The 13,763-nt window shown below is 43.0% G+C and overlaps 1 protein-coding gene across 1 annotated transcript in view; it reads right to left on the bottom strand.

Moving 5' to 3' along the window:
* Positions 1-13,763, bottom strand: part of PTPA (protein phosphatase 2 phosphatase activator) — a 1,433,001-nt gene that overhangs the window by 1,027,202 nt on the left and 392,036 nt on the right. The window contains exon 7 of the mRNA XM_044058017.1: positions 1,274-1,398. Within this exon, the coding sequence (XP_043913952.1) occupies positions 1,274-1,398 (125 nt within the window). The remainder of the gene's footprint in view (positions 1-1,273; positions 1,399-13,763) is intronic.

Genomic DNA, 13,763 nt, shown 5'->3' with positions numbered 1-13,763 from the left:
ATTACTCTTCCCTTTTCCTCCCTTCAAAAAGGGCTTTCCATGAATTTTTTTTTTCCCCCCAAATCAGGTTTTTGCAGAAGCTGCAATTTTTATGTCCTCCTATACCAATGTAATTTGCATAAGCAATACTAGAATGCCCAACTTGCTGCTGCCCTCTACCCCTCAATATCATACTATGCCATCAGGCATTGCATGGCATTCATTGTTTTTATGTACTGGATGTTGTACCCAGCATTTTTCACTCTGCTGCACAATGAATGTGTATCTACAGATGTGGAATTCTGTCTCCAAATTATGCCCTTTATACTACTTCTAGTAAGAAGGGAATGTGTATGCATTAAGAGCAAACATTTTCTCCAGGAGTGTTGCAGGTCACACCGCACAGACTGCTCTGCTTTCCGCAGAATAGCATCTGACAGCCTAAACTGTTTGTAGTTGCTAACTGGGAGAAAATAACAGAAATTTTAGAAAATAAATAAAACTGTTGCATGTTTCAGCACTTTTCACATACACAAAGCATTCCCTGCTTCTTTTCTTGATGTATTCTTAAGCAAACTTAAATCACTGCTAGTCATCGTTTCTAAACAACTGCTTTAGCTCTGCTGTTTCTCAGAAATATGATGTGCCTGAGAACCATCATCTTTCTGTGTAACACACACACACATTGGAGACACGCTACCAACAGCATTAAAGTCACACTTCTTCGTTCAGACGCACATTAACTTGTGGGTAAGTAGAGGATGTTATATTTAGTTAGCAACACGAATGCACTTCTTCAGCAAACACTAGCCATAAACTCTGGAAGTAGTTTTTCATACTTCTATATTCTTTATTTATTGTTATTATTCCATTAAATCAGTGTAGACAGCACCACAGCTGGGTTCCTCACTGCTGATGTCAAGCACATTTAGCACCTGTAAGAAAGTGACTAAAGTGATAAGCTGATTTTAGTTCTAAGAGTTACATCATTGAGCCTCTGCATAGGCATTCATCTTTCCATAATCTGATACACTGCATAAACTATATACCGTTTGTTTTATAACCGAATGCATCTTCAGTTCAGGCATTATGTGAAAAAAAAAGTATCTATACTTAGATCAGCCCCACTTACCCGGTTAATATATTTATCCAAACTCAAAGCCAGACTTCTTGTCCCTTAATTACTGCTTATTAAAGTATACTAAGCATAACATACTCAACATCAGTACAGCCATTTCTTAAACAAGTCAACAACACAATATACTAAATCCAAAACCAGAAAAAGGTGCAATACCTTTAAGTTGAGAACTACCCCATATAAAAGGAAGAAACTGGAAATCATCCAGCCCCCATACTCCTTGGCTGCCTGCTGGCTCCATACGGTATGTTTTCTGAAGTTTTCTCATCAAGTCTAAGTACCTGACAACCATAAGATATGGAACAAAAAAAAGATATCAGTCTAAGAACATATGTTTCATCAGTCAATATTTGATCAAACGATGCATTTTCTCTAAATTCTTTCTTTTTTTGTACTTTACAAAATCTAATAGCATTCCCATAACATTGCATAACAAAGTTAACAGCCTAAAAACAGTCTCATTCATAACAGTGTGCATCAAATTAGGACCATTGCAATTGGAACATTACATACTTACCAAAGTTGTAGATTTGAGTATATTAACTGTTGCAGTCCTGACTTTTGGGATTCCTACCTGCAGGTAACATAGCTGGCCCATGTTCCAGAACTACCACTAGGCCTTAGACAACACCCTCCCATCACTACACAAAAGTATGTTGAGAGCATATGAAGTACTTTGGCTAATATAATCTTGCCAAGCTGTACTACATACTGTGCATGATGTCTAGCATCATCAGTCTGCTGGCTGGCCTGCCTCCATAAGCTAAAAAAATACCCCAATAGGGGATGTTATTTTCTTTTTTCATCCCTCTCCCACGCCTGATTCTCCTCTAATTTCATCCAGTTGGCCCATTTGTTCCCTGGAGACAGACATCTCTGGGATAGACAAGAGCTGTACTCATTTCTGCCCAGAAACCCAAACTGGATCATCTATCTGGCAGCAAGATATGGCTGGTAGGGTGCACGCCAGTTAACCCTATCCCTGGAAGAGAAGAACCCTTTGGGGAAATTTGGAGCTATGGTACTGGCTGCCATTCTAGGGAAAGTGTGCCTCTGGATGGTGAATTCCACTTGGCATGACATTGCGAATACACACAGCACTGTGTGCTCACTAGGCACAAACTCCACTGGGTATAAAAACGAGTGCTCCTGCTAGGCATCATCTGTGGCGAGCCACAGTCCCAGTCTTCTAAGTATGGATGAGCCCGCAACAGCTGCTTAAACTTAAATCCCCTCTACCGGCTCCAACAGGTGCCTTAGCCACTATTCAAACTTGGGTCACCTCCTGTGCCATAGACAAGGCTTTAACCCTCTGCACCATAAAGTACATATGTCAGACAGGTGGAGAAGTGTCATGATCCAAGAACCTATACAGGACATGGACTACAGAGCTGTCTGTTCCTGGATGCATAGTTGAGATGTTACTACACTACCACCCAACAGGGATTTACACAGGATATCAGCCTTCTTTCGGCAGAAGGATGACTACAGTCTGTGTGCTTTTAGGTTGCAAAAAAATGCATACTTACATACATGAATTATTAGAAGTAGGCAACTTGAGCTTCCTCAGACTTCTTCCCCCAAAAAAGAAGATATGTACTTTTCATAATGTTCCGCTGTATTGTCAATTTTTTAATCTCTCCTCACTTATGCATCCAGATCCAATCCATCAGATCTAACTCGGCCATTACTTAGTTCATTACAAACAAAAAGTTCTTATCTCCCCTTAACCACAATGCATCTCTCCATTACCTCAGATGCCATTTGCTAGAATTATTACCATAGAAACTTTTTAATGTTAGATGGATTTTTAAGACGACCACTTCTGAAGTATTGAAAATAACAAAAAAATTACCTGAAATTCTCTTCCTGTTCAAGCAGAAAACCAAAGGAAGGGGGGTTGTATGGATGGGAATGTGAGAGGAGATGAAAAACAATCGACAATACGATAGAACGTTATGTTGAGTACATAACTTCTTTATCTGATATTGTTAATTTTTCATCTCATCCTCACATATGGGGACAGAGTCCCCAGCTACTTTTACCCCAGGTGGACTCATGGGAGGATGTTTCTCAGAACCATCAAACCAAAGGAGGCTCTTCTCATGGTGACCAAATCTAACTTGTAACGAGTGATAAAGGTATGATGGTTTGCCCACGTGGTTGCTGCACAAATATCATCCGTGGAGGCATTTGTCTGGAAGACAGCAGATGTGGCCATTTGCCCTGGTTTAGTAAGCTTGAATAGATTTGGAAGGATTTATGGCTTTTGAGATGTAAATAAAAGAAATGCAATGAGAAAGCCATTTCGACAAGGTAAATCTGAATAGTGGAAAGCCTTTTCCAGGGCCTGCAAAGGCAATAAAAAATTTACTTGCTTTCCGAAACTCTTTAGTCTCATGCAAATAGAAAGGTAACTGTCTATGAACATCTAACAAACGTAGAACATATTCACCTTTGTTGCTAAAGTTAAGAAAGAAAACAGGCAAATGCATGGTCTGATTAATATTTGTGAAATGACTGGGCAAAAAGGAGGAGTTGTTACACAAAGAGACACTGCCTTTATGAAAAACCAAACATTGAGGCTGGGAAGATGGTGCCTGAATTTCTGAATATGGAGGCTGGGAGGATAGTGTCTGAATTTCTAATATTCTTCTCACAGAAGTGATAGCCACCAAAAAGATAGTTTTCCAAGACAGAAACTCCAAGACAGAAACTCAATATCACAAGTGGCTGCAGGTTTGAAATGTGGTTGAATAATCAGACGAAGTACCAAATTAAGGTCTCAAGGGAGAGGAGGATCCTTATGGGGAGGTCCTACCACAACAGGGTCCCTTTTAAGAAGGCTTTGCAAAGTTTGTGGGAGATGAGAGAGAAGTTATCTATCACCATGTGAAAATTTGAGATGGCTGCTAACTGAACCTTAATAGTAGAAGCAGTGCTCTATTACTGAAAAGGTGGGCTATAAATTCTATAACAGAATGAGAGGAGCCACATTCTGTTGTTGAGCCCAAATTACAAACCTCTTCCATTTAGTCCTACAGAGGTTTTTTTTGAGTGGGTGACTTAGAAGAGGACATCAAAATATGGACCAGCGAGGAGAGCATAGGTCGTTTGGGAATCGATGATGATGGAGGAAATAAGCCGTTAGCTTGAGGTTGTGAAGGTTGGGATGAAGCATTCCTGTTGGATGTGACAGAAGTTCTGGAAAGGGCTCCAGAATCCAGGGTACCCTTCTATAGATGAAGCCAAAGGAAAGGAAACCAGATATGTCGAGGCCAATACGAAGCAATGAGGATTACTGTTCTCTTCAAGTTGTTGGCTTTCTAAAGGAATTTGGGAATCATGGGAATGGGGGGAAAAGCATACAGTAGACTGGGAGGCCAATTGTGTATTACAGCATCCCTCAGGGATGCCCCTGGTGGGGGATTAGGTTAAATAGTTGCTGCATTTGCTATTTAGGGGAGACGCAAACCGATCACAGCAAGGCTGGCCCCATGTGCAGAAAATGTTCTCTGCTACCTCCTGGTTAAGGGACCACTAGTAAGGCATGAGAATGGCTCTGCTGAACTTGTCCACTATGCTGCCAAATTCCCTTCACTAGACTTTCCCAGAATGTGCATTGCTACAAGAAAGCGGTTGATGAGATTGCGCATTGCCACATTCTCAGTGCTTTTCGACACACAGGGTATGATATGGTTCCTCCTTGCTTGTTTATGTAACCAGACCATCGGCATGTTGTCTTATTGAATCTCTACTGTTCCCAGAAGAAGAACAGTCTGAAATGCCTGCAATGCTAGAAGCACTGCCCTCATCTCCAGGATGTTTATGTGGAGTTTGGCCTCATCTGTGGAACAGGTTCCTCGGACCGTCTTACCCAGGCAATGGCCACCCCCCCCCCCCCACAATCAGGGAAGCATCTGTGCTCAACAAAGCCTGTGGTTAAGAGGGATAAGGGGTCGACCTTACATAAAATCTTCTCACTGAATCCACCATGAAAGATACCTTTTGCATGCATTTATTATAAAAATTTGGTGAGACATCAGTTGGTGGATAACTGACCATTGGGCAGCTAGAAGCCACTGTAGTATCAGCATGTGAAATCTGGTTAATGGAAATAACTATTGCTGTGGCCACTGATCCCTAAAGCCTGTAGAACATGGCAAGCAGCTACCTTCTTGTTTCTGATTAATATGTATGTTTGTCATCAGATTGTAAAACTTCCTTCCTCCAGAATGTTAATCGTTTGAGTGGTGTCCAGTGCTCCTAATAGCTTGAGAAGGTTCCTGATGTGATTTTTGGTAATTTATGGTTAACCTAGTTCAGTACAGATTTGAAGAACAAGTCTCTTGTTCAGATAAGTAGATGCCTGGTTATGGTGCATATCAGCCAGACATCTAAACAAGGAAACAACTGGAATCTTTGTTGTCTCGGGTGAGCAACAACCACTATCATGCATTTTGAACACTCTGGAAGCAGCAGTGAGACCAAACGGCAGTGTTCTGAACTGGTAATGACTGGCTCCCAGCCAGAAGCGTAGATATCCTCTAGAGTGTCTGTCCATTTTTATATGGTAGAACGCATCCTGAAGCTCTACAGAGCACATCCAATCATCCTGTTCCAGAAAAGGAGTATGGACTGCATTGTGACCATTCAGAACTTGCAACGTTGAATTGACTTGCTCAATCTACTGAGATCTAGGATCGGTCTCCAGTCCCCTGCTTTCTCTGGAACCAAAAAGAACCTTGAGTAAGCTTTGAATCATCTCTGATCTCGGGGAGCCTCTTGGATGACTTTTTTTCCAGCAGTTTTTGAATTTGAATGACTGCCTTTATCCCTTTGACTGGGTGGAATGTCTGGGCTATTCTTGTTGGGAAGGAGTTGTTCAGAAAAAGGGAATTTGGCAACTCCTGGAGATTATCCTCTGCAACAATGTATTGGAAGTTATGTTTTGTCAGGCTCTCCAGTGCAGGGATAGTCAACCCCAGATTGCCTGCAGAGGTGGACACTTGGGTGTACTTTCAGGAACACTGAAAGGGTTGCCCAAAGGAAGATTCTCAGGACCCTTGATTCTGCAGACCTCCCTTGCCGCGAGGGCATCTTCCATTATTGCTCCCCCCATACCTCTGGGGGAAAACTCTCCATGAGTGTCTTGGTAGGACTCCTGAGACTTCTTGAACTACATTTTTCTGCTGCCTCTCTGACCTTTAGGATAAGGTCTCTGAGAAGCCAAAAATCATACTCCCACAGCAGAAAGAGTCTTACCTTTCTTCTCACATCTGGATAGCATTTCTTTGACTTTGGGACCAAAAAGTGAGGTGCTGTCAAATAGTGCACTGATGCACTAAGACTTGAAAGGCTCCACAAAATTGCATAGGTGCATCCAGGCATGCCTCCTCATAGAGATGCTGGAACCTTCTGCTCTACTCATTCCTTCAGCTGCTTGTGTGATAAGCATCATGGAAGAGTTAGCTACAGAACGTACCTTCTCTCTTGCTTTCTCAGTTACTGTTCCTTCAAGGGTATGAGACAGCTCCTTAATCAGGTCCCTCTGCAACCTGGTGAAATGAGAAAGATAATTCACTGATCAGAAGGCAAAGGTTGCTGAAGAAAACACTTGCTTCCCGCATCTATCCATCATCCTAGAATTCTTATTAGGAGGATGGATAGTTCAACTCTCCTCAAAAAGTTCCTTCTTGGTGACCGCCAACACGACCATGGCATCTAGTGCAACCCCTTTCATCCAGAAGGCCCTGTCAGACAGAACAGTGATTGAATAGTCTCAGGGAATGGGTTTGATGAAATATGGGGTCTCCCATGCCTGCTGAGAGCTCATTGGTGGGTGGAGTCACCCAGGAGGTAGATGGGCAGGAACTAAATGCCGCCAGGTACACTGGCTCCTCAGGTGTAGGATTACTAGACTGCCAGTCACCTCTCGGTTTCAGAATCTCCAGAATCTCAAAGGAAACATCCTCAGGAGGTGACCATGAGGATCCTTCTCCCTCATCAAGGTCAGTGTCTTCTGTGGCAGACTCCTCCATGGAGTCCAAATGCTTCCTCTTACAAAGTCTCTTCCTGGGGACCTCCTCAGTGAGGTAGTCTGGGGATGTATTGGAAGAGGAGGGGTACCCGGATGGGTATCCTGGTGCCTGAGGTCCCATTATCCCTGTAGAACATACTGATCAAAAGAACAAACCAGGGTACCTAGATGGGATTGAGGATTTGAGGGGGCAGGTGACCTTCTAGATGCTGTGGCACAACGACTGACCACTCCTGAATGGAACAGGACTCAAGCTCTGACAAGCCATGCTTTTGGGATGGGGTCCCCTCCAGTCCAGAAGACAGCTCGCCAGGGGTAGAAGCTGGAGTAGAGCTCACCTGTGCTGAAACCCCAAGGCACATAGACCACTCTGAAGTCCTGGGAGTCAAGTGCACTCGCGGTTCGGGAGGTTTACTGCAGCTCCAGGAACTCTCTGGCTATGAAAGGGCCGAAGAGCTCCAAGTAAAGGTCTGATCAGAGGAAGACAACACCTTCAGATCAGAGCTTTAAGGTACCAGGCGTATCGGATCCAACGATTCCGAAACTTGCCCTGAAGTTGGAGAAGGAAAAGGGAGAATAGATAGTTTGGATGGACCTGCCACTGCAAGGGTCAAGGGCAGAGGGGGACTTAGAGAGAGAAAATCTAAAGTAACTTAATAAAAAATGGCTACTATTAAACAAAGATTTTTTTAGAACAAGGGGAGACAGAAACAAGGCTAAATACTCTAATAAGATAAAGAAATAAGACTATATAAGGAAATATTAGAACAATATGACCTGATAACCCAAGAGCTAGCTGATCGGACCATGTCTTCAAAGTGGGAAACAACATCGGAGGTAACAGGGAGAGATGTACTGTGGGTAACGGGAGGTATCCAAGAGATTTTTGGTTGCCACAAACTTAGTAATGGCCTAATCGGCTCCGATGGATTGGAACCCGGCCCATATGTGAGGATGAGATGAAAAATTGACAATATCAGATAATCAATTTCTCTCTTTTTCTTTACTGCCTGATAACCAGCACCTTCTTTCTCCAAGGGCTACAGCTACTCACCAGTCACCCAGATGGCCAGCAAAATTTTCCTGAATCAGCCATGCCATCCAAATCCCTTCTTGTAGCTGTGCAACTTGGTTGTTGGTCCTTGAGGCAGACACACATGCTTCCAATCATCAACTGATTCTGGTTACAGTAATAAGTAAAGCCTTTCAAGGACTACATGCTCAGTTCTTCCCTAAGGAACCACACCCTCACCTCCAACAGGCAAGGTACCTTTCTAGTGTGCCAATGTGAAACATTAAGGCTAGGAAGCAGACACTGGATGAATTACTCCCGCCCCCCATCCAGTAGGCTACTATAGCACCAATGAATCTGAGTAATAATAGCCCTAGTCAGGGCACCATCCTTCTAAACCACAAAACCAGCTTCCTTCTTTCAGGAAGAACAGCTACAGGTAATCTGAAGGAGGATTTCATATGCAAGTGTGTCTCTTCAAATCTTCAAAGGAGTGAAGGAGTCATGCTAGACAGGGGAGAGAGAGCTGTAGGAAATGTTTCAGAATCCTTGTCCATCTCAGGAGTTAGGACCCTTAAATCCTATAAATCTCTCTCCCAGTTGGATTTAAAGGAAAAGGGAAATCTCCTCCTCCTCACATGAATACCAAAAGATGGCCTGCACTCACCAGACATCTGAACAAGAAAAACACCTAGAGGTGGGCAATGAAAAAAAAAATTCATCTGCTTTTACTGTATTTGTGTTTCCTCCTCCTTTATTTTGCTTTTGCCTCTTCTTAAAAGTACTCAATTTTATTTATTTTGCTGAACTTATTGCTGCTTGGTAGTAGCCTGATTAAATTGCAACTGTTATTCTAAGTCTTTTGGTTTAAGCACTTGGGCTTCATACCGGTTGTTTTACATTAAGAAGGTTTGTGGTCTGCACTCAGGGTTGCCAGATGTCCCTATTTGGCCAGGACTGTCCCGAGATCAGCAGCCTGATCCCGAGTCCCGCACTGTTGGTTTAAATCCCGTGCAGCCTCCGCTTAGTTTTTTTTTTTTGATTGGCCCATATACCGGCAGACAGGCCAAACAAAAATCGTTAAACCCGGAGCTTCTTGTGTTTAATGCAGAACATCGCAGTTCCACATTAAACAAAAGTAGCTCCATGTTTAGCGATTTTTGATTGGCCTGTATACCGTATACGGGCCAATCAAAAAAATAAATAAATAAATAAAAAATCTCAAAACAGAGCTACTTCTGTTTAATGCGGAACTGCAATGTTCCGCATTAAACAGAAGTAGCTCCGTGTTTATTTTTGATTGGCCCGGGCCAATCAAAAAAAAAAAAACAAAACAAAAAAAGAAAAACAAACAGAGCTACTTTTGCTTAATGCGGAACTCTGACGTTCCACATTAAAGACCTAGCATGGAAGACCTTTTTTTTTTTTTTTTTTAAGTCTTCACTTGCTGTGAAAGACCTACCTGGCCAGTCACAAAACTGGCAACCCTGTCTGCACTGTTGTGGCAGTGACAGGTAGCTTACATTATTCTAAGCTGGGAATTGCTGATTGAAAGCTCAGTGTTATTCTAAAAGTGTATTAGTTCTGGTTTAAGCACTTGGGCTTCAGGCCAGTTATTCTACATTAAGAGGGTTTGCGGTCTGCACTCTTCTGGGAGGAGAGGCTGGATTCTGCCCTTCTGAGCTGGGAATTTCTGGTCACAGACTTATTGTACCTGCTTATTCGAACTGTTTCTTTCTGAAATTGGTGCGCCTTGTTGCTGTAGCATAGGGCCAGATTCAGGCCTGCTGAATCTAGCTTTGTTTGTATAACTTGAGCACTGATCCAGGCCATCTTTTTTGGAGAAGGTTCCCCTGCACCCTAGTAGCGGGAGTGTGCAGTTAGAATTTGTCTGACTTGAAGATTGCTGGAACAGGGCTCAGTTTTGAGTTTTTTTCTGGTTACCTGGATAACTTGTTTAAATCAGATTGTTCGTTTTCTATTGTTTTTATATATATATATATATATATATATATATATATATATATATATATATATATAAAACAATTGCACCTTATTCATTTTCTTTTACTGTATTTGCGTTTTTTCCTACTTTGTTACTAGGGGCATTGACTACAACTCTGAACTGAGATATATAACAATAAGCATCTTTTTATGCGCATTTAAAGTGTTTTTTTGATTGTATCTGCTTTATTTTCTGAAAAAAAAAAAAATATATATATATATATATATATATATATATATATATATATATATATATATATGGTTTTTTTTTTTGTTTCCCACCTTTCTAAGCTAGTATAGTCCAGTTTTCAGGTTAGTGCTGAATTCAGGACCGGGTTACAAATCTCTGCGTTTGCCCATACCTTACTTGGATAGAAGGAAGCTTCTCTGTTCACCTGTCAGAGAGGGAAGCTTTGAGCAGCCTATCTGTCCCTGGAGGAGTGGTTTCAGGTCAGAAAGTAGTGGTTTATTGGCCATTTTGGGCTAATTTCTCTCTCTTTCATTTCCCTGCTATAAAAACTGCATTTGCCTGGTTTTGCATGCCGGGCAGCTAGGGTATAACTATTCCCAGCTCCACAAAGTCTTCTCTTCAATTCTTCCCTTGGAACTAGACAAACTTTCAACTTAGGCACTCAAGCCATTCATTTCTCAGCCCGGCACTTGCTCAAAACTCATAGCAAGCACTTATAAACCCTAGCACTACAGAAGGGCAAGGCTCTCTATTTGACCTTACCAGCCATTCAGTAAAACAGTTTACTGTACCTATCCAGTCATGCCCAAAGGGCAGTTTCAGGTGTACTCTCCAGTCCAACTGATGAATCTGGGAATTTTGAGGCAATGTAACAACTGCCTCATGTACACAGACAACCCTATCCTCCTACTGCCAAACACTAACAGATGCGAGAGATGCAACTATACAGCCAAACTGGAGGCTAAGCTCTCTCAACCCAAGACTGGATCACACAGTCAAGAGGAGAAGGGAAATACTGGCATCACACCACCAGTCTCACATAGACCCATTAAACCAGCACCAGTAAAAAACACACAAATACAAGAAAACATACTCAGAGGCTCTAAATAAAAATCTGCAAAAGCAACATAGCCCTCCAAAGCAGACATCCAAGCAACCTCCACCCCTCAACACAAGCCATGAAACACATACTTCACAAAACCAGTGTGCTACGCAATCACAGCCTTCAAGGCAAAATAACATACCCAGCATATTAGTAATAGGTGACTCTATAGTCAGGCACTGACGTCCCACTCACTAGGCTGAATAAGGAGAAGGTTACTGTTAGCTGCCTGTCGGGTTGCCAGGATCTGCCACATAACACAAGCACTCAGGTCACTCCAGAACAAGTACAAATACGACTCTGTCATTGTCCATGTTGGTGTGAATGACCTGAGCCGTACCTCCCTGGACTACATGAAAAGAGACATGGAAGAGCTCTCTGATCACGTAACCCAGGCCGGTATGACTCTGACCCTAAGTAGCATCCTGCCCTCACCAAGAATGATACCACGGTATAAAGAAAAAATTATCAATTTCAACAATTGGCTAAGTTTCTGGTGTTATTCAAAGGGGATCCAGTGTCTGTCTGCCTGGGATGACATGCTCGACAAGCCACGCTGCTTCGCTAGAGAAGGCTTGCACCTGTCACCCTTAGGCTTTCGAATACTGGCCAAGGCTCTTGCCACCCCCATATTGCCTTTTTTAGGCAAAGCTCAAAAGACAAACCCACCGCCGTAATTAGCACAAGTAACAAAAAATCTAAGGGTAATGCAGCTCAATGCCAAAAGTCTAAACCTCAAAATGCATGCACTCGAGGCAATCCTCAGTATGGAGAAAATCTATATATGTGCAGTAACAGAAACCTGGTTTAAGGCTCCAGAGAGCACCCCAGCACTACCAGGCTACAACTCCTACCATACATTTCGGCCACAAAACCCAGACCGAAATACAAAAGGCAGGGGAATATCCATATTCATCAAGGCACAGCACGATGCTTCAGAAATTATCCACGTGCAACTAACAATGGGCAAAACTGCAATTCAAATTGTAGCTTGCTACAGATCACCCACCATGTCCCAGGACCCCCATTCTGCATTTCTGGAAACAATGGGTAACATAAAGGTCCTACCAAACACCCTAATATTGGGTGATTTCAACTACCCAAACATTAACTGGGAGAACTACTCAAGTACTAACTCCCTTGCCCGACATTTCCTAGAATTTATAAATTCAAACGCCCTGGGACAACTGGTCAACACTCCCACCAGAGGTGACAACATATTGGACCTGGTCATCACCACCATGGGTGACCAGTGTTCCACACCGGAGGTCAACCCCTCGCTGGTTAGATCTGACCATAAACAAATCCCTTTGGATATCCACATTCCGCCCCCACCCCCGAACAAGGAAACCACTGTGAAAAACTTTTCAAAAGCAAACTTCACGTTACTTAAGACGGAGGTGAAAGTTTCAAAGCCCCCATGCTAAAGGATAATGCTGTCCAAGCTGCAAAATCCTTTACTAATGCATTCTATGGGCACCTACAAGAATGCATGGATCGTGCTATCCCAAGCAAAACCAAGACTCACTCCTCCAAGAAAAGGAAACCAGTCTGGTGGACCCCTGCCATAAACAAGCTATACAATAGGAGGAGGAAACTGGTACAGAAGAGTAAAATCCCAAGAAGGGAAGACATCCCTGATCAGTATCAGCAAGAAACTACAATCCCTCAAAATCGTCCAAGGCGAGCTTTGAAAGAAAACTTTCCAAGGATTCCAAAGATAACCACAAGGCATTCTTTAGCTATGTCAAAATTTAAGTGGCAATGCTCAGATCTGCTCGGAGTTGGTGCAGAATGGCAAAAAATACACAGAACCAATTGATATTGCCAACATCCTGGCAGACAGGTTCTGTGCAAACTTCACCCCCAAAAGGGCCCATAACCATACCAGAAGAATGTAGAGCCCCTGAAATCACAGACACTCAGGTTAAAATAGCCCTCTCCAAAGCCAAAAACACAGCATCAATGGGACTGGACGGTGTCCCAGGCTGTGTCCTACACAAGCTCAAAGATGAACTAACCCTTCACCTAAACACACTGTTCAAACTCAGCCTCTCCACAGGCTATGTACCCATAAAGTGGTGCACAGCAACAGTTATTCCGCTCCACAAAGGTGGAGCCACAGCAGACCCCGGGAACTATCGCCTTATAAGCTTGACTAGCTTGGTCTGCAAGGCTATGGAGCGCAACATCATGGAACTCATTAACAGAGACATTGGGAACCTCAAAACACTGGACCCTACCCAGTTCAGCTTTAAGGGCAGATCATGCCTCCTAAACCTGGTGGACCTCTTTGAGACAGTTACCAAGGCTATAGATGAGGGAAAGGTGGTACACACAGCCTACCTAGACCTCGCAAAGGCCTTCAACACCATTCCCCATTCTGGTATTATAGACAAGCTCGCCAGCCTGAACATAAACCCTCATGTCACACGATGGGTTGCCAATTGGCTCACGGACAGAACCCACATGGTGAGAGTTGCGGGAGCTAGGTCTGACTCTAAACCGGTTACAAGT

Source organism: Protopterus annectens, chromosome 16.part0 (assembly GCF_019279795.1).
Source record: "Protopterus annectens isolate FY-2018-M chromosome 16.part0, PAN1.0, whole genome shotgun sequence".
Classification (NCBI taxonomy): Eukaryota; Metazoa; Chordata; order Ceratodontiformes; family Protopteridae; genus Protopterus; species Protopterus annectens.
This window is presented reverse-complemented; position numbering and strand designations above follow the sequence as displayed.